The 23083-nt window shown below is 36.8% G+C and overlaps 2 protein-coding genes across 4 annotated transcripts; both read left to right on the plus strand.

Annotated features, from left to right (window-relative positions):
* Positions 1 to 2506: 2506 nt before the first annotated feature.
* On the plus strand, positions 2507 to 9502 carry LOC135583560 (protein REPRESSOR OF VERNALIZATION 1-like). 3 transcript variants are annotated; one of them, XM_065099245.1, is made up of 8 exons: positions 2507 to 2944; positions 3026 to 3088; positions 5547 to 6281; positions 6710 to 6844; positions 8122 to 8205; positions 8355 to 8414; positions 8649 to 8738; positions 9039 to 9502. In XM_065099245.1, the coding sequence occupies exons 1-8, from the start codon at positions 2552 to 2554 to the stop codon at positions 9111 to 9113; spliced, it is 1635 nt and encodes a 544-aa protein (XP_064955317.1). In that variant the 5' UTR covers positions 2507 to 2551; the 3' UTR covers positions 9114 to 9502. The 3 variants fall into 3 exon arrangements, with proteins under 3 accessions (XP_064955317.1, XP_064955318.1, XP_064955319.1); XM_065099246.1 differs by lacking the exon at positions 6710 to 6844; XM_065099247.1 differs by lacking the exons at positions 8355 to 8414; positions 8649 to 8738; positions 9039 to 9502 and having other exon boundaries at positions 7059 to 8205.
* Positions 9503 to 13534: 4032 nt separating this feature from the next.
* LOC103978259 (remorin) lies at positions 13535 to 15230 on the plus strand. The gene is made up of 5 exons (XM_065099250.1): positions 13535 to 13691; positions 13801 to 13845; positions 13935 to 14022; positions 14629 to 14710; positions 14805 to 15230. Exons 1-5 carry the CDS (start codon positions 13616 to 13618, stop codon positions 15006 to 15008), a joined length of 495 nt encoding a protein of 164 aa, XP_064955322.1. The 5' UTR covers positions 13535 to 13615; the 3' UTR covers positions 15009 to 15230.
* The last annotated feature ends 7853 nt before the right edge of the window (positions 15231 to 23083 follow it).

The raw sequence follows: 23083 nt of genomic DNA on the forward strand, positions 1-23083 counted from the left end.
ATAATATGAGTTGCGAGAAAAAAAAAAGAAGATAAAATCGATAATATTAAGGTTATAAATCATAAAATAAATTTTATTATTATTTTTAAGTGATTATCAATAGTAAAAAAAGGGATTTTAAATAGTAAACTTCCTTTTATTTGGATTTTTTCCAAAAAAAATATCTTCTTTTTTTTTTTCAGTTAGCACTCTCCTTTTATTTATTCTTGCAAAGAACCTCTTATTCCCTAAAAGATAAATTTGCCCTTAGCCGTCTTGTTGCTTCATCTCGCCTCTCTTGCATATCATCATTGTTGTCATTTTAAGCATGCCCTCGCTCGTGCACCCTCGACGACTATAAAATCAAGGGAGGAAGATCTAAATGTTAGCATTCTATAAATCTCCATTACTACAACCTTTGCCATTAACATCTACAAAATCTTAGGAAACCTCCACATCACCTCCTCCTTGTTGGCATCAAGCCCCTTACCCCTATCGTTATTTGTTGTAATGGCAACTGCTCACCTAAGGGTCAGTAGATCGTTGATCTGGTCCAAGCAACATGGTCCCTCTCTCGAATCTACTGTAATTAATCACCTTAAATATTAACACAACTATCGCACCATGACCCTCACAATCTCGCCATTGCAAACCCTCACAATCATTGTACTCCAGTATCAATGAGGATGACAACGTGAGAGCAAGGATAATGATAAAAGAGAGAACATGTGAACAAGGACGATGATGAGGGTAAAGGGCATGTGAGCAAGGACGATGACGAAGGAAAGGGCATGCGAGAGAGGACGACAATGAAGACATATAAATAAATACATCGACAATGATGTGCAGGTAAGGATAATGACAAGGACGAGAGCGTGCAGGCAAGAATAATGGCATAGAGGTGATCACGATGGCAATTGATAATTCGAAGACCAAATATAAATTTATCTTTTTAGAAAATAATAAATGATGTACAAGAATAAAAAAAAAGGGTACTAATAGGGAAAAAAAAGTATTTTTTAAAAAAGTATGCATTTTTAATTTTTGATTTTAAAGCACACCTTTAAATCAATTGCATGGGCTATACTAGTAGAACTTGAACTCTCCTACTCTTCTCACGCCTCCCACAGCGCCAGTGATGAGGTCCCCGTGAAATCCGATTTGTACTTCGAGCCTGGGGAGCCATGGGGCGCGACCCAAGGAATCTCCTCCTTCGAAGCACCAACTGAAGGTTCTCCCGCAAACCCTTAGTCCCATCTCATCGCTTTTTCTTCACCATCCTTTCTTTCTCTCTCCGTCGTTCGTCCTGAATTGGTTGAGCTTCGACTTCGCCACTGCCCCGGATGAGATCTCCACCGACTCCCATGATCTGGTCGAGTCCCCGTCGGAGTTCGAGTAGCTCCATCGACGATTAACTAGAGGTGAGATCCATACATTAATGTGTTTGAAGATTTTGTTCCCGCCTGTCTCTTTGCTTTTCGTGCAAAGAAGGCACCGATCTCGCCGTCTCTTCTGCCCTCATTATCTAAAAAGCAATGGAGGTGAGAAATATGGAGATCACCGTGAAGAAGGGTAGCAGAGTAGGAGAATAAAGAGAAGGCGGAGGCAATCGATGGTGGATCGACTGCGATTGACTCTGCTCTTTGAAAAGAATAGAAGATAAGAAGAATTATTGAAAAAACTTTATTGAAGAAACTTGAATGCATTAACATGTCCTTGTTAAGAAAATCTTATCTGTTATCATACCCCGATGGTACTCCTGTCAAGGACACCAATGCAAAGCAAGTTGCAGTATAAGAGAAAGTAAACATGTCCCTATCCTATTTATATAGAGAATGATTTTCCTCAACAGAATAGAAGATTTTCTTCAACAAAATAATATATTTGAAAAATCTTATCTCGAGCGGTGTGGCTGATGAGCGGTTCCGGATCGGCTGCGAAGGAACCCTCCGCTTTGCCTTCTCCTACTTGAAGTCGAGTTTAAAACAACTGCGCGCGATCTCGAACGCAAAATTCTACGGAAGGAGATACGTTTCCTTCTCCCTTACGCCTTCTTTCTTTCAAACGGAAGAAGATGTTGGAACTCTAATGATTGCGATTGTTTTATATCCGTGACATTTTTTATATCTTCATTTCTATGATTCTGGAATTTACGATCAAAGCATCAGATAATATTAGTGATGATGATAATAATAACAATATTCGTATGCATTTGTCTTCCTTATATGGACCTTATTTCCTTTCTGGAGTCTTCTTCTTTGATATAGTAGTGGTAGTGGCAGTGGCAATTGCGTGAAACCTCTTCACCGACTCTGCACCGTCGGAGCCCACGTTTACAGGTACACATCGATAAGTAGCCCGCTTTTTCACCCTCATAAGACCGTCTCAGACCCACCATTACCATGTGAGAGTTGCAATCTCTTGTCTAGTAAGAATTCGCGTACGATGGAACAAACTCATGGCAGTTTTGTTATTTTCGTAACGAGAGGCTCCTTTTCCATAAAAGAGTTCCCTCCATACGTCGCACACTCCCGCCCAGATTTCACGTTGCCGTGCGGTGGTGGTCATCGGGATGGGGAAGCGCCGGGTCGCGTATGTCTCCGACGACGATGACGAGGATCCGAGTCGCCGAAACGATGCGGACAACGACCGCTACGGCGACGGTGACTGGAAGGACAAGTGGAAGAAGAAGCTTCGAGTCGACGAGGAGGACGCGGAGGAGGGGGAGATCGTTAGCGAGTCCAAGAAGGGCGGTGACGGTGGGGGCGGAGGGCGTGGAGGAGGAGAGGAGGACGCCCGCGTCGAAGAGCTGGAGGAGGAGGAGGAGGAGGATGAGGAGGAGGTGGCGATGGAGCGACAGGGGAACGCTAAGCCCATCGGCGACGTATTTAGGGTTTCCGGGAAGGGGCGGAGCAAGAAGATGCACTATTCATCTTTTGAGTTCGACGGAAACGTCTTCGAGCTCGTAAGATATTCGAAACCCGTATTCCAAGAGTTTAGTTGCTCCTAATTGCAATTTTTGAGGTTTTATTTGATATTGATGCAGGAGGATCCTGTTTTGCTAACACCAGAGGATTACAAGACGAAGCCGTATGTCGCCATCATTAAGGTGATTTACACAATTCAAATATCGATTTTCCTTTTTCCTAAATATATGAAGAACTTAAGTGAAGTTACAGGCTGAAACGCAAACTCAACACATGAGAAATTGAGAACTTAGTTCATGCACTCTCCTGCATGAAGGGCTCTGATGAAAAATCTGTGTGTGTTGCTTTTGTATGATTTATAATTGTTTCCTGTAGAAGTTTGGTATCTTCCTTTACTGATAACGCATTCAAAAAGTTATAATTTGCAACTGCTGTAAATGCATGAGGAACTTTTAATATCTTTTTTCTAAGTGCTACATTCTGGAGCTTTGCTTTTCCTTCCTGTTAGCTAGTTTCTTGACCTCTTTTTTTCTTTTTCCTTGTACAAACATCGAAAATGAACTGGTCGGGCACCATCACATTATACAATGCCCCAGACGCTCAAATATGGACTTGAACTTGAGACCCATTACTTGTTAAAAAAAAAATGGTTGGGCACCAAGCTGCATAATTTTTTAGAAGGGTACATTATTTTTTTGCTTGTAAATTGCTTGGTATCTAATACAATAGGCTAAGCGTTTTAGTGATACTGTGAAAATTTTGATGATAGAAGCACTCATCCTCAATCGTTAGATCATTTTCAGCATCGCAAAAAGGCTGTTAGTCGCTAGACGGCTGGCCAAGGAGGAGCCATGGTCGGCCAAGTTAGGGATCCAACTACCTCCATAAGGCGCAACCTACAGAATCAGACAGCCAAGGAGGGACTTCGAATACCATGTTAGTGACTACCATGGTGAACGCCTCCATGGAGATCAAGGTGAGAGAAAGAAGAAGGTGGGGAGGGGAGGGGGTGGGGGCTGGTGTACGGATCGTTATCATGCAACTTCTTGATGACGGGAGGTGCTCATCCTCTGTTGTCAGATCGTCATCGACACGTACAAGGCCTTAAGCTAGCCATCATATGGCCTCTAAGGGAGATCAATGGCTGGTTAAGCCAAGCACATGTTCATCCTTATAGTTTGTATCATGGGAAGCCTATTTTTCTTGGGCAACCAAGTGGAGGGGTCTGAGATGCTACATGAGCTCCTCTATCACCTGTCAACTTGTATTCATTTGATGAGTCTTTATCAATGTTTGACTAGTCAACTGATGGGCTTCAGCCTGGGTTAAGATTGGGCTATGAAATTCACCTAAAGTCGCCAAGGAGGACTTCTGATCAACTTAGAAGGAGATGGAAGGCGAGGTTAAGGTTTCGAAGAATCCCTTTCCAAAAAGGAGATGGTGAACTTGTGGTGCCCATGGCAAGGGGAGTTCAGTCCTTAGGTGTGCTGCTTTCCCCTTTTGGTCAGCTTCTAGCTCCTGTTGATAGGGGCCAGGTAGATGTAGTGCAGCAGCCCCAGTGGGGACTATGTTGGTATATTTTATTTCCTTAAATTGTAGTTGGATTACATGGAACTTTAGCTTTAGATGTCTACGAATACGATGATTGTAACTTTACGTCTCTTTCTTCTCTTGACTTTGTCTCTTTCATCCCCTACCTCATTCCTCTCTTTCTTTAGAGGATACCCTTTTACTTGAAAAAAAAAAAGGTACTGGATAGTAGGTGATAAACCTATCAGTTGGGAAATGATAATTTGTGTGGTTACAGATTGCCATAACTTGATTATTTTTGTTCTTATAAGCACGACTCTTAGATTATTGTTGTGTAACTTAATTAGACTAATATGCCTATCACATTCCCAATTTGCAGCTTTTGTATCTTATATAATTCTATAAAGATGGAACAAATGTTAATAAGGATCACATGGTGATACATTATAAAGTACGCCAATATCATCATATTACAGTTCCTTATTGTAATTATGTTGATGCCTGAAAAGGAGTGTCAAATGGATGCTTGAATACCAAAAAAATACTTTTTAATTTGTGAAAAATGATTTACATAATTTTGATTTTAGGGCCGTGTTGTGCTATTTGTTACTTGTTTTGAGGCATGTAGTTGCTGTCATATTCTAGCTTGTGGCCAATGTCGTATTGCTGAACTGTTTCTTGAGGTCATTTATAATTAATATTTCTATAATCGTGATGTCTGATTGATTATGCTACCTATCTGAATATGATTCTTTTCTTTTGTATATAAATCCATATATTATAATTACACATGTATGCATCTGTTTCCCCCTAATAGCATCAGCTTGCATCTGTGTTTCTGTGGCACAGTAAACCCAAGAAATTCGTGGTCAAGGTCATGGAATGTTACATGTGCAATCTTTATTCTTTCTTCTATCTTGCAGTCTTACTAAGAGGACATCACACAGGAAAATTTCTCAGCAGTTAGCTTGCTTACCATGGTGGGGGATATTATCTCCATATGGGAAGCTGAAGCTCCCAGTTTTGTGTCACTCGCTAATTTTGAACTCCCTCCTCCCGTAATGTGAAGCTAATGAAGTGGGCTTCTTTTCTTTCAAAAACAAAAAACAGGACATTGCACAAGATGTAGATGGCAACGTATGGGTCACCGGCCAGTGGTTTTACCGTCCTGAAGAGGCAGTGAAAAAAGGAGGTGGACATTGGAAAGCACATGATCACAGGGAACTCTTTTACAGTTTCCATCTTGATGAGGTGCCAGCGGAATCTGTGATGCACAAATGTGTCGTTCATTTTGTTCCTTTGAACAAGAAGTGGCCACTTCGTCAACAATTTCCAGGTTTTATAGTGCAAAATGTCTATGACACTGTTGAGAAAAAGCTCTGGAAGTTGACTACCAAAGACTATGAGGGCACTAAACAACATGAGATAGATCTCCTTGTTCAGAAGACACGAGAGTGCCTAGGGGAGCTATCAGATGTTGAGCTTGAAGAAACTTCTGCTTCCGCACCTGTTCCACTTGATCATTCTGATCAGTTAGCAAATAGGCGGATTTTCAGAAGAAAGGGCATGGACCCCATTGATGTCTCAAGATCTGATGATGCAACAAAAACTGAGAATCGGATAAGAGCAGAAACACCAGGAAGTTGTACAAGTCACGGTTCAGAGTGCAAAACCATTTTAGCAAAATGCAAAGCATTGACTGGTAATTCATACCGTGACAAGTGGTTGGATAAACTTCTACAAGGAATTAAAGTAGCATATTTTTCAAAAAATTCTGGGTTGGCTGTCATGAATGGTAATGGTGGATCAGGAACTACTATGGGATCCAACAAAAATAGCTCCGACGTAAGTGTTACTAGATTTTGCCAGTCATACTCTATGAAAACAGTTCAATTAATTTTAAATTTCTAATTAGCAGTTGGATCTGTTATGCTAGTTTTGTATAACAACTCATGAATTTATCGTAGGTACAGAAACTAGGTGTTGGTTGCAAAGATTGGATACAAACATGGTGCTTATTTGTAGTATGACATGCACTAACATGAGAGACTTCAGTTGTCCGTAACTTGCAGATATTATAATCTTCTATTTATTTTGTTGTAATTAATGCTTGGAGCACAGCATTCTTTTATCATTATAATGTAGCCTGGATCAATGATTTTTTCTTTTTAAACTTAGAGTTGTTTATACACCATAAATTTATCAAACTATGAACCTAAAATTTCAAAATTTCTGATTTGGAATTTTCCTCATATCCATTTATTGTTCTATAGACTGGAGAAAGCATTTCTTGGCCAGATTCAGCTGTCCAGGCTATAACTGCACTCGAGAGAGTTACATATGAAGCCCTTTGTTCTGACTTCCAGAAATATAATCAGAAAATGAGACAATTAGATTTTAATCTCAAGGTATAGAAAATTTTCATCTTGTTTTGCTTTAATTTTTACCATAGTCTTGGTGTTACACAAACACTAAAGAACAGTTATGTGGCTGATATGCTATGCATAATAGCATAAACATTGTTTATGCTTTTTATCACGTTTGGCCCGCTTTAGAAACATCTCTTCAAATATGTTTTGTGGCACTGTCTAATACCATACTTATGTTGCTACTTTCTTGAAGCTATTCCATTGTCAGATAAGTTTGGACCGGGATCGACTGGCTTGAGCAATCATATCTGAGGTTTAAGTTGCAAATGAGATGAAAGAAACAATTTAAAGTACAATTTAGAAAAAAAAATAAAAATAATGAGAATTACTCGCCTCATCTGCATTGTTGGAGAGGCACTCAAGGGCTCATCTCACCACTAGGAAAAGAATAAAACTTGGATCATCATACCAATTGGCCTGCCAATTAGTCTTGAGCCTATGAAGCGTATCATATCCACCAGATACTGTGGAGTATCTTGGAATGCTATGGTAAATTCCAATTTGAATTAGCCAATTTTTAAAGCCTTCTTTCTATGTTCCTTGCGATGTAGAGTCTGTATATATACATATATGTGTCTACGTGTATTCATATCTTGTACTTGAGCTATTGTGATTCAGCCATAAATGTGTGATTTCGTTACCTTTTTTTCTCAAGAATTTTCTGACTAGCCTTTACAAAGAGCGGTCACTAAATTGATCTTCAGAAAATTCCGGATGTGTTACAGAATCTGTTTTCCTCGGTATCTCTTGCTTAATAATGTTTTTTAAGGTTTGCAGCTAAAAATCAGCCAAGAGGCAGAATTATTTGAGCTTCAGTTTCTGTTCATGGGAGCTTGGAGGAGAAAAGAGAAGACAGTCATCTTATAGAGTTACTTGGGTTAAGCATAGTAATAGCTATTTTTTAGATGCATATATCATCTGTCAGATGTGTATTGTCTAGTTGATGTAGTTATTTTGAACATCAAGTGTTTTTGGAAAGTTCTACCAGAGCTTGGACTTACACGTATGGATAGGCAGGACAAGAGTGGTTTTTTCTCAAACGGGCCACACCCTGCCACTAAAAAAATGAACGACAGATTTGTCCCTATCATTATGCTGGTATTGCTTTCATGTTAATGATCCACAAATTTATCCACCCTGCATGGGATTGGCTTTTTTCTGCTATGCAATTCCCTATCCTTCTTTTTAGTATGATTTCAGAAAGCGTAACTTTTGTGCTTAAAATATAGTTTATACCTGCTCTTCTAATTCTGCAGAACAGCACTGTTTTAGCTAGACGTTTGCTGAACAAAGAGTTGGACCCAACGGAAATCTTGTTCATGTCTCCCAATGAACTAAAGGTTTTTTTTTTTTTTTTTTTGTCTTTTCCAAACAATTGTTTCTAAATTATTTTTGTTGTAAATGTTTCATGTGATGCATACTGCTTTTGGTCGTTAATGTTGTGCATATATGTAATGTCTGTTTATTGAATGCTGCTTGAGCATTTCAGGATGGTTTGACTGCAGAAAAAAAGGCACCAACGAGACCTGAAGCGTCAAAACACTTGCAGGTAAAACTTTCTTATAATTTTCTACTTCTTTGGCATACAAAATTATTCGAGAGAGACTCAGGATATGAAATTAATCCACATTAAAAGATTAGACAACTAGTGTGACCAAAGATTTCCAGTTCAAGTGAAGTTTTAGGCACAGTTGGATGTATAAAAATTATCCTCGGGCCATTAGTTCGTAAAGAACTGATCGTCTCACCTTTTAAGCTGTTTTTACTTTGTTCGGCCTCTCAGATGACTGATGCTCGATGTTCGCGGTGCACCGAGAAAAAAGTAGGTGTTGTGGACATTATACACGCTGGTGGCCATGGGGACCGATATCTGGTCAGTGACCGTATACTAGTTATTCGTTGGTTTTTTCCTTCACTTTTGCTCTATGCTTTTTTGCTTCTGACGGGATGAAACAAAAGTGGATCTGGCAATCTTTTTGATCCAAAATGAAGCTTACACTCTTGAATTATTTGCTTTTTAGATGCAAATTTAGGGTCAATTTTCAGTTGATTTCTGTATTCATTATCGATTTAAGAATGCATATACATATTTATTTTTCGCCGGGGACCTGTAATTAGATCCAAAAGCACCATTCTTTTGTTGCTTTAATCTCTCTATTTTAAAATGAATCAGCTGGAGTGCACTGCCTGCGGTTACACAAGGTATGCATCCCGAGACGTCATCTCATCTCCGACGATCGACGGCTGACGATCTCGATGCCCCAAGCGTTGCTGGAAATGTGGGTGCTGCTCCTTGAGCCCACCCCCCGAGAATCTGAGAAGCTGGCCACCGTTCTCTTTCAGAATTCAACTGCAGCTTACGTGCCCGTTCTTGGAACCCACAGATCAAGGACCGAAGATGGCTGGTTCCGCCTCTGCAGGTAACCGAAGATGACTCGACTCTAGGCACTCCGGTATCGCTGCAGTTGGCTTTTTTTTTTTTTTTTTGTTTGTAGGGTAAAAGTCATATCGACAGTTTCTTCCCTTTGAATGGATCACTTTTTTGTAAATGACCGTATGCGGGTGCCGTGGCACCTATGAAATCTTCTTCATAGTGATATCTACGGTTGGTCAAAGGTCAACCAAGTTTACTTCCAACGTAATTAAGGGAGTCTATGATAACTCAGTTCATGGGCTAGTTAACTTGGGAAGGGAAGGTCGACTAATTGTGTCGCTTTTTAGCGGGTAATATACTTATATTATATTATATTATTCTTCGACAAGAAAGCAACGTTCTCTACTAAAGCTTATATTATATTATTTTTAGCGGGTAATATACTTATATTATATTATATTATTCTTCGACAAGAAAGCAACGTTCTCTACTAAAGCTTATATTATATTATTTTTAGCGGGTAATATACTTTATATTATTATATTATTCTGATGATGAGTTTTCGGGACGGAATTCTGGCGATAAGGAACCGGGTCAAGCGTCGTCTGCGCAAGTCTAGGATTCTCGACGATGGCTTGGAGAGCCCCTTCCTCACCGCCCAAGTAAGTAAGCTTTCAGGAAGACAATGACAATTCCTCATGGCGTCCTCGGGAATATCCAAGAGCTAGCGAGAAGGCCGTATGGCCACCTCGGCTGTGCCCTGCCCGAGGCGAGCTGCAGAACGCCACTGCGGAGCAAGGATTGGAGGCCTCTCCGAAACCAGTCGGCAACCGTGGCTGCTGTGCTGACGTCTTCCTCTATCGCCGATGGGCAGACGGTGGGTATACATCTAACATATGAAACCATTGTTCTGGTCATCATCATGTGGTGGCTAATTAAGAAAGAAGCACTTGAAGCCGCTGGCGGTAGGCAGAGCTCAGTAGCGAGAAACCATGGACGAGGACGCTGACGTCTTTCCCTTGTCATTTCACCTCACCTCGTCAATCAATCCCTTCAATCCTCGTCAGTCAAATAATGCATGTAAGGCGCACATTCCTGAACATAGTGTTGTGTCAAATCTCTTGGAGTCAACTATATGCCGATGCTAAGATTCGTGACAGGAATCAACGTTGGATCCAAAAATTTGCTTCCAGTCTCCTCAACACAGCGGGCGATCAATCTATAACATCATCATTTCTTAGGTTATTAACTATAAAACGTGTAGCACAGTTAAATTTTCTTCCAACAATGTAATAAGCATCATAATTAAAAATCTCATTTAATATTGTGGTTGGATCCTAAGCAGCACTTTCACGGATGATCACAAGAAAGAGTACAGGTCTGTGTCCTAGGGATTCCAGTATAGAATCGTTTTTTTCAGATTTTCTAAGACTAACAAGGTTATATATTTTTGGGCTAATTACGTATTATTCTCTATACTTGGATCATATTAACATCGTAATCTTTGTATTTAAAAAATTTATATTAGAATATCTATAGTTTTAAAAATAAAATAAATAATCATATTTGTCCTAACATCGTTACCTCTATTAATGAAAAATACAATACATAATACCGTATATGGATTAATATAAAAATGATGGATAAAAAAGATAAAAAAGTGAAACACGTGGGATGTTGAAATTATTATTTTTTTAGATAAAATTACTGAAAACGAAAGAGATATTAAAATTATCTTTTTTTCATTACTTTCATATCGATTCGACGTATTTTGTTTTCCATCAATACAACTGACAAATAAGATTATTTATTTTATTTTTCAGAATTATAGATATTCGAATATAAATTTTTTAAGTACAAAAATTATAATGTTGATAGGAACAAAGTATATGGGATAATATGTAATTAACTTTAGTTTTATACAAATTGATGAAATAGATGTAAAACATAAAGAGGTTTAGGATAATTGGCTTGCAAAACCATGAAACCAGAATCACCTTATGAGCTGTTCAGAATTCTGATCAATAATAAACATGGTGAGTTAACGAATCCCAAACCTAATCTTTGCAAACGCCAAGATTATGTTGATTATTGTGTGTTGCAAGCAAAACGTGGGAAAAGAAAAGGTATCTTCCAACAAGCGAGAGAGAAAGAATAGAATTCTTTTGCATGGAAAACAGAAAAAGTCAAGAAAGAATCCATTTTTCACTGCAAGGAAAACCAATTTTTTAATGAAATCAAAACAATATAATTAGCAAATAGAATTTTAGACAAAATTAAGAGTCAATAACATTTAAAATATAGGTTTTCAACCATGCAAATTCATTAATTCTAAACCCAAAAGGATCTAAAGAAAAAAACATCAGATAAATAGATTATGATGGGAAATCTTGAACCCATTTACTTAGGACGACAAATTTGGCTCAACAATGTAAAAACCGATTATACATACTTGGTTTCTACATTCCTAAAAATCATATCCGCCATTCAAATGATCTTTATATAATTGTAAGATCTCAAACTTTTGTTTCTTGATAGATTATTATTGCGAAATGGAAACAAAAAAAAAAAGGAGAAAAATATGGTGCACTCTTTCGATGGCAACGCGGCTTTAAGATGATATTGGCCCACAATTATCAGTGAGGAGATGCCTCCATCAATTATTAGCAATAATGTGGACCAGTTTGGAAGGAACAAAGAACAAAGATAATAAGATATATCTGATCCCACTACTAACCTTTAGATATGATTCTATCGATATTACAAAGCAAAAAAAAGTTAAAGTGGTGATGTACTTACTAATCACTAAGCACTATTATGCTAATCATCAAGTTGAATTATTGCATATTTCAAACAAAATAAAAAAAAAACTATGTTAAGGAAAAAAAGGTAATGAACAAAAGATGCTATTGTCATTATTTAAATTATAGGAAAATCCGTAATTATATAGTTCAGAAATTAATTTTATGTAATAAATTGAATCCATGATTAGTTCCATGAAAATATGATTGTGTGTACCATCAAAGAAAATTAATGTACTAAAAGGAGCAGTATATTATCTCAAATCCATTCTATCGAAGAGTAACTGAGATGCCTTATCCAATAAATTATATATTAACATGGTGATAAATCAAACCAATTATTGAGTTAGAAACGAGCTTAAAATGTAATCTGATAATTTTTTATATTTGACGATATGGGATATCTATCACCACTCATTTATTTCAGGTTAGAGAGAATAAAATCTCATCGAATAAACGCCAATGCCTTAAATGTTTGTTTAGCGATGATATTTCATCCGTAATTTTTTTTCAAGATTTCATCAATTTTAAATAATAAAAATCTTTATTTTTAATGGTAAATAAATTTTTATTCTCTTCAATTACCTTTGAGAGAAGAAAAAAAAGGAGGGGGGGGGGGGGGGGAGAACATTTATGGTAGGCCAAAGTTATCATAAACAGTACTTTTAACTCAACCTTAAAAGGAGCAACAGAGATTTGATTTATGTATTGATTAGAATCCATCCGAAATCATATCATTCCGAAAGCAAATGATTGGTCTTCGCATAAAAATGACAGCAGTGGTTGAGATGTTAGTCAAGCATCATATTCTTGGCAAAGGAGTAGGCAATATGAACCTTTTTCTTTTCTTATTACTATTGTTCTTCTTCTCCTTATTCTTGTAAGCCTGAAAGTGACCTCCACAAGCCCTAATGTAGTATCTGACAGCAAACAATGCAGCATTAAATGAATCATCCTCTCCAGTTCATGGAGAACTGGATTCCTTCGGCTCTTGCATCTCGACCGTTCCTTGATCCTCATCCTGCATCACGATCGTTGAGGTGTGCGACGTTATAGATTCTTTGGACGGGTGAGATATTAGTTTCGCCGGTAGCTGACTTACGGCACGTGCATCACACTGATGTGTTATCCACCACGAAGGAATCGGATTACGCCGACAACCCCCGCGAGGACACCTTACACCTTACAGCTGTTGAACATATTCCTCGAGCAGCTGTCTTCGTGGCCTTTTGATGGCGGATCCGAAATACCCGTCTTTTAATTAGAAGCAGAGCGGGACCCACAAACGATACCTTGTTTATCGCCAATAGCGGGGCAGGTAAGTTTGAAGTAAGAGAACAATTGCAAGGACCGACGCCGGCATCTGACACCACCAAAAGAACGGACGGATGGGCGTCAACAGAGCACGGACGGCAGGATATGATCCTGCATATGAGCTTCTGTGGACACTCCAGTGGAAGAATCGCCGCGTCCTTTGCTCCCACAGCCACTGCATATATAATACGACCACCTTCCTCTGCAATCTCGGGTGCAGTTTGTGACACGAATCAGAGAGAGAGAGAGAGAGAGAGAGAGATGAAAAACGAGGTACAGTTGACTCCGGCGGCGGCGGAGAAGGTGGAGAGTTCGACGGAGGTGGCCCTCGTGGAGAGTAAGAACTCTGCTTTAGTCGTTGTGGTATTCTTGTCTGTGTAATTGGGGCTTGCAATGGTCCTCTTCTTATGACTTTTCACTGTTCTTCGTGGCTTGGCGGAGTTCAGAGTCTCCTTCACACCAGAAAAGCTCGAGGAAGCCTTCGGATAGAGGTGAGAATCGAATAACACGTTAAAATGCGGTTCCTTTTGTCTACATATAATGAATGATGAGAAGAAGCTTCTTGTGGTTGCATCTCAAGATCTTGAACTGGCACGGGTTGAGTCTGAAAAGAATCTGTCCTTCATCAAGGCATGGGAGGACAGCGAAAAGACCAAAGCTGATAACAAGTAAGATACCGGTCCTCCACAGAATGCCTTCCTCTTCTACTTGTTCGTTGGATATCTTATTTCTTACATCTCTCGGGAGATTTGCTTCCTTCTCATAGGGTTAAGTTTGAGAAAGTACATTAAATGGGCAGTGTACACCAACAGCCGAGACATGCATCCATCATATATATATATATATATATATATATATATATATATATATATATATATATATATATATATATATATATATATATATATATCACTCAAAACCCTTCACTTATGTGAGAAAGATGCTTACTGAAGAAACCCAATTAGCAGTTGCTCTGCAAGTCCACCATAAAACATGGAACCAATCATCTAGCTTTAAACAACAGTTCGGAACATATTCAATTCACACACAAAATCAACATGAATGCTCTGCAGTCCATCTAAGTTTTCTGATGGCTATTCTCATGTTCTATGGCTTGGCTTGCTTGTTTCTGAAACAACACATACATGTAAATAGCATCATAGTCAAAAGCTGGGTCACTTAAAAAAGGTCACCTGCTGTTATTATAGACTCTTCGAAAGTCTCTCCGTCTTATCTATCTTTGGTTAATCGACATCATTGGAATGTCGAAACAGAGCTCAAAAGAAGAAGTCATCTATCACTTCATGGGAGAACTCGAAGAAGGCATCTCTGCAATCACAGCTGCAAAAGATCGAGGTATATCTCCTTTCCTTGGTGTTTTGAGTATTTGACTCGGTACTCGCCCTGCATCTCCAACTCGTGTGACAATTGATTCAAAATGTGTGAGCAGCAAAATCTTGAGAACAAGAAGGCAGAAACGAAGGAGAAAATAAAGAACAAGATCGCCATGGTCCACAAAGCAGCAGAAGAGAAGCGAGCGATGGTGGAGGCGAAGCGTGGGGAAGAGCTCCTCAAGGTGGAAGAAGCCGCTGCCAAGTATCGTGCCACGGGCAAGCCTCCGAAGAAGAAGGGCTTCGGCTGCTTCGGCGCTTGACGAGTCTGAGAGAAGGATGGAGAAGACTCCCCACCAGAAGCATCTGTTCCCTGTTCCTGTGTTCTCTTGCTTGTGTTTGCTTCGCAGAGAAAGCATTCAGGTGTGTTGTGACCCAGCGTGTTTGTGTGACCGAGTTTAATGTTCCCTCCACCTGTATTCTTGAAACATCTGTTAGCTTTGATTGCAATCAAAGTAGATGCGTGTTGCCAAGCACTTTTACAACCCATTTCTAACCAAATATGCAACGCGTCTACATGAAGCAGTATCAATCAGACGCAAAGCATGAGAAACTTCATTTAGAGAAGATGGAAGTCCACACATGAACTGTTAACCGACAAGTGTAATCAATTCCAGTTCTATACTAACGGGATATTAAAACTCAATCAAAACACATACGACGACAACAGTAAAATACATATTTCATCCGAGCTTAGAACTCTCCACTTTTTCATCCGAGCTTAGAACTGACGGTGCTGTCAAAAGGCATGTAATTTGAAAATAAAAAAAAAACAAAATAAATGACAATAAAAGCGCAAAATCAGACCTTTTATTGTTCCTGCAAAATTATTCTATCAATCCCTCAAGCATCAAACATTAAAGAACACTGATGACACCAACAAGAGAAACAGATGCCCACCACTATTTTGATGAACTAATAAGAAAGAAAGAATAAATCTCTTGAATTACCTGAAACATGTGCTAGATGGCATTATACACAAGTCTAGCATGAATAACCGCCTCAACTTCAACTGTTACCGGCACCAACTGTTTCTTGTATGGGCAATCCCAAAGTATCTTCGACCTTTTCTTTCAGGTCCATCAAGCGGATGACAACAGCAATTTCATCCTTATCTCCCTTCTCAATTTCTTTACCTTTTCTCCGTCTGAACCATTTGCGATCTCTCCCTTCAGTTCCTCTATCTTCCATGCTAAACCTGCTTTCTCTACTGCCTTCTCTATTTCCTTCCGTACCACTGCATTTGCTTTCGTTAACTCCACCTCTGTTGGGGATGGAGGAGCAAGGAAACTATAAAAACAGAATATTATGATGCAATTAAAAAAAATCTTTTCGATCAAAAAAACTGAACCGACATAGCATTTAAAACAAGAGGATTGACAAATAACACTTACAAGATATTCCCAAGTGTTTTTGATTTTGTCTTGCTTCATAAACTATGGTCCTATTTATAGGACCTAGTGGTAACTACCTTATTCTACCATATCATTCATGATTGAGTAAGTTATAGGAACTACCCTATAACTTCTAGATCATGGGTCACTTCTTGAAACATGTCTAAAACTATCTAGCACATAGTAACTACCTAGATAACTACCATGAATCAATTTTCAACACTCTCCCTTGATTCATAGTTACATACACCGATTTGTGACATGAAATAAATATGCTTTTGAACTAGAAGCAACTTGGTGAGGATATCTACAACTTGTTCATCTGTTCCACAATACTTTATTGCTATGACTCCACTTGCTACAAGATCCCGGATGAAATAATAGCGTATCTCTATATGCTTCGTTCTTTCATAAAATGTTAGATTCTTTGTCATTGCAATTGTGACTTTGTTGTCACAAAATATTTCTGTTGTTTCTTTTTATTCTTGATGAAGATCTTCAAGAAATCTTCTGAGCCATATTGCTTGATAAGCTACTGATGTTACGACTACATATTCTGCTTCTGATGTCGATAACGTAGTTGTTGCTTACTTTTTTGAACCCCAAGATATAGCTCCTGATCCAAGGCTAAAAATATTACATGAAATAATCTTTCTATTATCTAAAACTCCCGCCCAATCACTATCAGTGAAACCAAATAATTTATATTTAAAATTATGAGAATACTAAATATCATAATCTGTAGTTCCAACAATATAACGTAGAATTCTTTTAACAACTCGAGATGATGTTTGCTTGGGCTATGCACAAACCTGGATACTACACCAATAGAGAAGGTAATATCTAGTCGAGTATGAGTTAGATAAATCAAACCTCCAACCAAACTTCTGTAATACCTTGCATTTGTCAAACATGTATCATCTTCAAGTTTCAATTTCTCATTTATATTCATGGGTGTTACTATAACTTTGCAATTAATCTTATTAGATTTTTTGAATAGATAGATTGTATACTTTCTTTGTGAAATAAAAGTTACATCTGATCCTTGCTTCACTTCCAACCTAAGAAAATAATATAGTAAACCTAGATCTGACATTTCAAACTTATTCATCGTACACTTTTTAAATTCTGCCACAAAAGAGTTAGATAAATCCATATAATATCATCAATATAGAGGCAAACCATTAGAATATTTTGTTCACCTTCTTTCTTTACATAAGAGTATGATCATTATTGTTTCTCTTAAATCCATTAAAAAAAAAATAATAATCAATTTTATTATACCATGCCTTTGGAGCTTGTTTAAGCCCATAAAGAGCTTTCCTTAGCTTATACACATTTTCTTCATGTCTTTTAACTAAAAAACCTTCGGGTTGAGTAATAAAAACCTCTTAGTGTAAATCTCTATTTAAAAACACAGATATCACATAAAATTAATAAACAAACCAACTCAAGTGAGCAGCTAAAGCTAAGAAAGTTCTTATGGTTTCGAATCTAGCAATTGGAGAAAAAGTATCATCAAAATCAATACCTTATTACTGTGAATATCCTTTTGCTATAAGCCTAGCCTTATGCTTTTGGATACTTCCATCTGCATTAAATTTTATTTTGAACACCCATTTTAATCCAATAGCTTTCTTTTCTTTCGGAAGATCCATTAGCTCCAAAGTTTCATTCTTCACAATTGACTTAATTTCCTCCTTCATTACTTTTCGTCATTCCTCTTTTTCAACTACTTCATCAAAAGTTATAGGATCTGAAATAAACAAAGCAAATGTTGAGTCATAAATTTCTGTTAGTGATCTGAAATTTCTTAGAGGGGTTTCATCTGAGGAATCAAAATTTGAAGTGTTACTAGGTGAGATTGACGATGAACTTGTTAGAGCAGGATCTGTCATTTGATTCTGTGGAGTGCCTAGTTCTGCTAGAATCTGAATTTGTGTTCCACCTTTATTGATCTCCCAATTCCAACTTGCCCTTTCATCAAACATAATATTTCTGTTAATAATAACTTTGCCACTAACAGGATTATATAATCGATATACTTTTGATTGTAAGGAATAACCAATTAAGATGCATTTTTCAGATTTTTCATCAAGGTTGTGATGATTTTGTGAATTCACCAAAGCATACGCAATACAACTAAAAATTCTTAGATGACTTACACTTGGTTTCATACCATACCAAGCCTAAAAAGGAGTTTGATTCATAACAACATTTGTTAGTGAAATATTCAACAAATAAACTGCTGTTGCAACTACTTCTGCCCAAAACTGATTTGGAAAGTGTTTTTCTTTAAACAAATTTTTTGCTATTTCAACGACAGTACAATTTTTACGTTCAACTATACCATTTTGCTACGGTGTATATGGTGCTGTCAATTCTCTATGAATACCATTTTCTTCACACAAAAAACTAAACTCATTAGATAAAAATTCACCACCTCTATCCGTCCGAAGTGTCTTTATGTATCTACTACTTTACCTTTCTACAAGTGCCTTGAATTTTTGAAAATTATCAAATGTTTCAGATTTTAATTTCAGAAAATATACCCAACTCATACGATTATAATCATCAGTAAACAATAGAAAATATTGACTTCCATCAAATGATTTTGTATTCATAGGTTCACATAAGTCAGCATTATCAATTCAAAACAATTAGATGCTCTCCATGTTTTTCCAACAGGAAATGATTTTTTACTTTGTTTGTCATAAATGCATCCTTCACATACATCAAGTGTATTAATTTTAGACAATTTGAAAATCATTCCTTTTTTATTTAACAACCTTAAACCCTTAATGTTAAGGTGTCCATATCTTAAATGCCATAAATTAGACTCATTCTTTTAAGTTGTAATAAGAGCATACTTTTTAATATTTGAAACATCAAGTGGAAACATCTTATTTTACGTCGTGCAAACATTTACCGTAATTAAACCAAATTTTTTATCTTTAATAGTGCATGAACCATCATCAAATATAACTGAATATCCATCATCTATCAACTGTCCAACATTCAACAAGTTATGCGATAAAGTAGGAACAAAGAAAATATTATCAAGGTATTTTATCTTCTCTTGATTTGTCTTCACCTCAATTGTTCCTTTTCTTTCCACTTGGATTTGCTTTTTATCTCCAAGTCTAACTTTCAACTTATGAGTTTCATCAATATCTCTAAACATTGATCTTATGCCTAATATATGATTAGAACATCCACTATCTAGAAATCAAATATCATTTGAGATATCATTAATTTGTGAATAAGTCATAAACAACTTACTATTTCCTTCATTTTCCTCCACATAGCTTGCTCTTTTCCAGCAATCTGTCTTCATGTGATCAAACTTTTTACAATAATGACATTGAATTCCACTCTTGTAATTTTTTTATCATAATTTGATTGCCTTTGTTCATCATGTCTATCAAAGTGTCATCTTCCTTTTCCTACTGATTTTTTGTCTTATTTTGAAATAGAAGACTCCCCCTTAACCTGAAATATTTTTTCTTCACTTTTCTCAAATGACCTGTTTAATCTTGCTTCATGTGCTTGCAAGGAACCCATTAGTTCATCAAATGAAAATATAGATAAATCTTTTGACTCCTCAATTGCGACAACAATATGATCAAATTTCGAAGTTAAACTTCTCAAAACTTTTGCAACAATTATATGATCAGGAAGATGTTCACCATAAGATTTCATTTGACTAACAATTTCAGTCACTCGAGAAAGAAAATCTTGCATTTATTCATTGCTTTTCATGAACAAAATTTCAAACTCACGACGAATGGTTTGAAGTTTTACCATAATCACCCTTGATGAGCCTTGAAATTTATTTTGAAATATCAACCAAGATTACTTTGAGGTTGTCGCTGCTGTAATTCTTGAGAAGATTATCTCATGTACAGCTTATTGAATGAAGAACAATGCCTTTGAGTCCTTCTTTCTATTTCCCCTCAGCTTGATTTCTTTATTTAGATCTGCGTATCCATTCTCTATTAAGTCCCAAAGATCTTAACTTGAACAGAGTCTTCATCTTGATACTCCAAAATTCATAGCATTTGTCCGAGAAGATGAGAATAAAGGATTACGACATGGAATTACCATTGAAAGTCATAATACCCAGTTCAGATTGAAACTAAGCTTTGATACCACAAATGTTGATGATGGAGGAGCAAGAAAACGATAAAAACATAATACTACGATGCAATTAAAAAGAATCTTTTCGATCAAGAAAATCGATGTAGTAATTAAAACAAGATGATTGACATAGAACACTTCCAAGATATTCCCAAGTGTTTTCTGATTCTGTCTTGCTTTATGAACTATGGTCCTATTTGTAGGACCTAGTGATTGAGTAAGTTATAGGAACTACCCTATAACTTCTAGATCATGAGTCACTTCTTGAAACATGCCTAAAACTACATAGAACATAGTAACTACCTAGATAACTACCCTGAATCAATTCTCAACAACCTCTAACCCTGGTAGAGCTGTTGGCACTGTTTTGTTACTCATCACCACCACCTCTAGTTTCACATATTTTAACATTTCCTTCAGCTCATTCTTGGCCTTCTATGCTTTCTCAATCTGATCTTCATCCAACTGCTCTCCCTTTGCCGCCTCACGTGCTTTTCTCAACACCTCCATCTTCACCTTCAGTTGCTCTTGGAGTTTTCTCATCCATCGCTTTCTTCGGTCTCTCGCCCTTCCCACTTTTCTCCTGCAACCTATGAATCTCTTCTAACATATCAAGCTTCTGCTTTAGTCCCATGAAAGATCCTGGGCGGTATAAATTATGTTTAAATTCCTGAACCAATCTCTCTATTTTATCCTTTAAAGTCGGACTGACTGTTTCATTAGGTGTATCAGGAGATTTGGATACTTCCAATTTAAGAGTTTTCAGCTTCTCTTGTAGACCCATAGAAATAAAAGCATTTGACATTTCCTTGTCCACTTCTTGCCTTAGTTTCTCTATTGTCTCAGTCGAGATGGTTGAGACTGGGGACTGCCTTTTGCTTCTTGTGCAACTTTCTTCAGGCTTTCAATTTCCGTCTCTATGTTGTTGATAAAAAGCAAATATAAGTGGAAGGAAAAGAAACAATTGAGATGAAGACAAATCAAGGGAAGGTAAAATACCTTGATAATGTTTCTTTATTCCTACTTTATCACATAACTTGTTGAGTGTTAGACAGTTGATAGATGATGGATATTCAGTTATATTTGATGATGGTTCATGCACTATTAAAGATAAAAAAATTTAGTTTAATTATGGTAAATATTTGCATGATGCAAAATAAGATGTTTCCACTTCATATTTCAAATATTGAAAAGCATGCTTTTCTTGCAACTCAAAAGAATGAGTCTAATTTATGGCATTTAACATATGGACACCTTAACATTAAGGGTTTAAAATTGTTAAATAAAAAAGAAATGATTTTCAGATTGTTTAAAATTAATATACTTGATGTATGTGAAGGATGCATTTATGACAAACAAAGTAAAAAACTATTTCCTGTTGGAGAAGCATAGAGAGCATCTAATTGTTCTGAATTAATAATGCTGACTTATGTGAACCTATGAATACAAAATCATTTGGTGGAAGTCAATATTTTCTATTGTTTACTGATGATTATAGTCGCATGAGTTGGGTATATTTTCTGAAACTGAAATCTGAAACATTTGATAATTTTTGAAAATTCAAGGCACTTGTAGAAAGACAAAATGGTAGATACATAAAGACACTTCGGACAGATAGAGATGATGAATTTTTATCTAATGAGTTTAGTTTTTTTTTTGAAGAAAATGGTATTCATAGAGAATTAACAGCATCATATACACCAGAGCAAAATGGTGTAGCTAAACGTAAAAATCAGACTATCGTTGAAATATCAAGAAATTTGCTTAAAGAAAAACACCTTCCAAATCAGTTTTGGGCAGAAGTAGTTGTAACAGCAGTTTATTTGTTGAATATTTCACCAACAAATGTTGTTATGAATCAAACTCCTTTTAAGGCTTGGTATGGTATGAAACCAAGTATAAGCCATCTAAGAATTTTTAGTTGTATTGCGTATACTTTGGTGAATTCACAAAATCATGACAAGCTTGATGAAAAATCTGAAAAATACATCTTAATTGGTTATTCCTTACAATCAAAAGCATATCGATTATATAATCCTGTTAGTAGCAAAGTTATTATTAACAGAAATATTGTGTTTGATGAAAGGACAAGTTGGAATTGAGAGATCAATAAAGGTGGAACACAAATTCAGATTCCAGCAGAATTAGACACTCCACATAATCAAATGACAGATCCTGCTCTAACAAGTTCATTGTCAATCTCACCTAGTAACACTTCAAATTTTGATTCCTCAGATGAAACCCCTCTAAGAAATTTCAGATCACTAACAGAAATTTATGACTCAACATTTGCTTTGTTTATTTCAGATCCTATAACTTTTGATGAAGTAGTTGAAAAAGAGGAATGACGAAAAGCAATGAAGGAGAAAATTAAGTCAATTATGAAGAATAAAACTTTGGAGCTAATGGATCTACCGAAAGAAAAGAAAGCTATTAGATTAAAATGGATGTTCAAAACAAAGCTTAATGTAGATGAAAGTATCTAAAAGCATAAGGCTCAGCTTATAGCAAAAGGATATTCACAACATATTGATTTTGATGATACTTTTTCTCCGGTTGCTAGATTCGAAATCGTGAGAACTTTCTTGGCTTTAGCTACTCACTTGAGTTGGCATGTTTATCAATTTGATGTGAAATCTATGTTTTTAAATAGAGATTTACACGAAGAGGTTTTTGTTACTCAACCCGAGGTTTTTTGGTTAAAGGACATGAAAAAATGGTGTATAAACAAAAGAAAGCTCTTTATGGGCTTAAACAAGCTCCAAGGGCATGGTTCAGTAAAATTGATTATTATTTTCTTCAAA

This window comes from Musa acuminata, chromosome BXJ2-3 (genome assembly GCF_036884655.1).
Source record: "Musa acuminata AAA Group cultivar baxijiao chromosome BXJ2-3, Cavendish_Baxijiao_AAA, whole genome shotgun sequence".
Classification (NCBI taxonomy): domain Eukaryota; kingdom Viridiplantae; phylum Streptophyta; class Magnoliopsida; order Zingiberales; family Musaceae; genus Musa; species Musa acuminata.

Coding starts and splice junctions, on each gene's coding strand:
- LOC135583560 (XM_065099245.1), top strand. CDS start 2,552: ATGGGGAAGCGCCGGGTCGCGTATGTCTCCGACGACGATGACGAGGAT. Junction 2,945..3,025: donor ACGGAAACGTCTTCGAGCTC/GTAAGATATTCG, acceptor ATATTGATGCAG/GAGGATCCTGTTTTGCTAAC. Junction 6,282..6,709: donor CCAACAAAAATAGCTCCGAC/GTAAGTGTTACT, acceptor ATTGTTCTATAG/ACTGGAGAAAGCATTTCTTG.
- LOC103978259 (XM_065099250.1), top strand. CDS start 13,616: ATGAAAAACGAGGTACAGTTGACTCCGGCGGCGGCGGAGAAGGTGGAG. Junction 13,846..13,934: donor GAGGAAGCCTTCGGATAGAG/GTGAGAATCGAA, acceptor TTGCATCTCAAG/ATCTTGAACTGGCACGGGTT. Junction 14,023..14,628: donor AAGACCAAAGCTGATAACAA/GTAAGATACCGG, acceptor ATGTCGAAACAG/AGCTCAAAAGAAGAAGTCAT.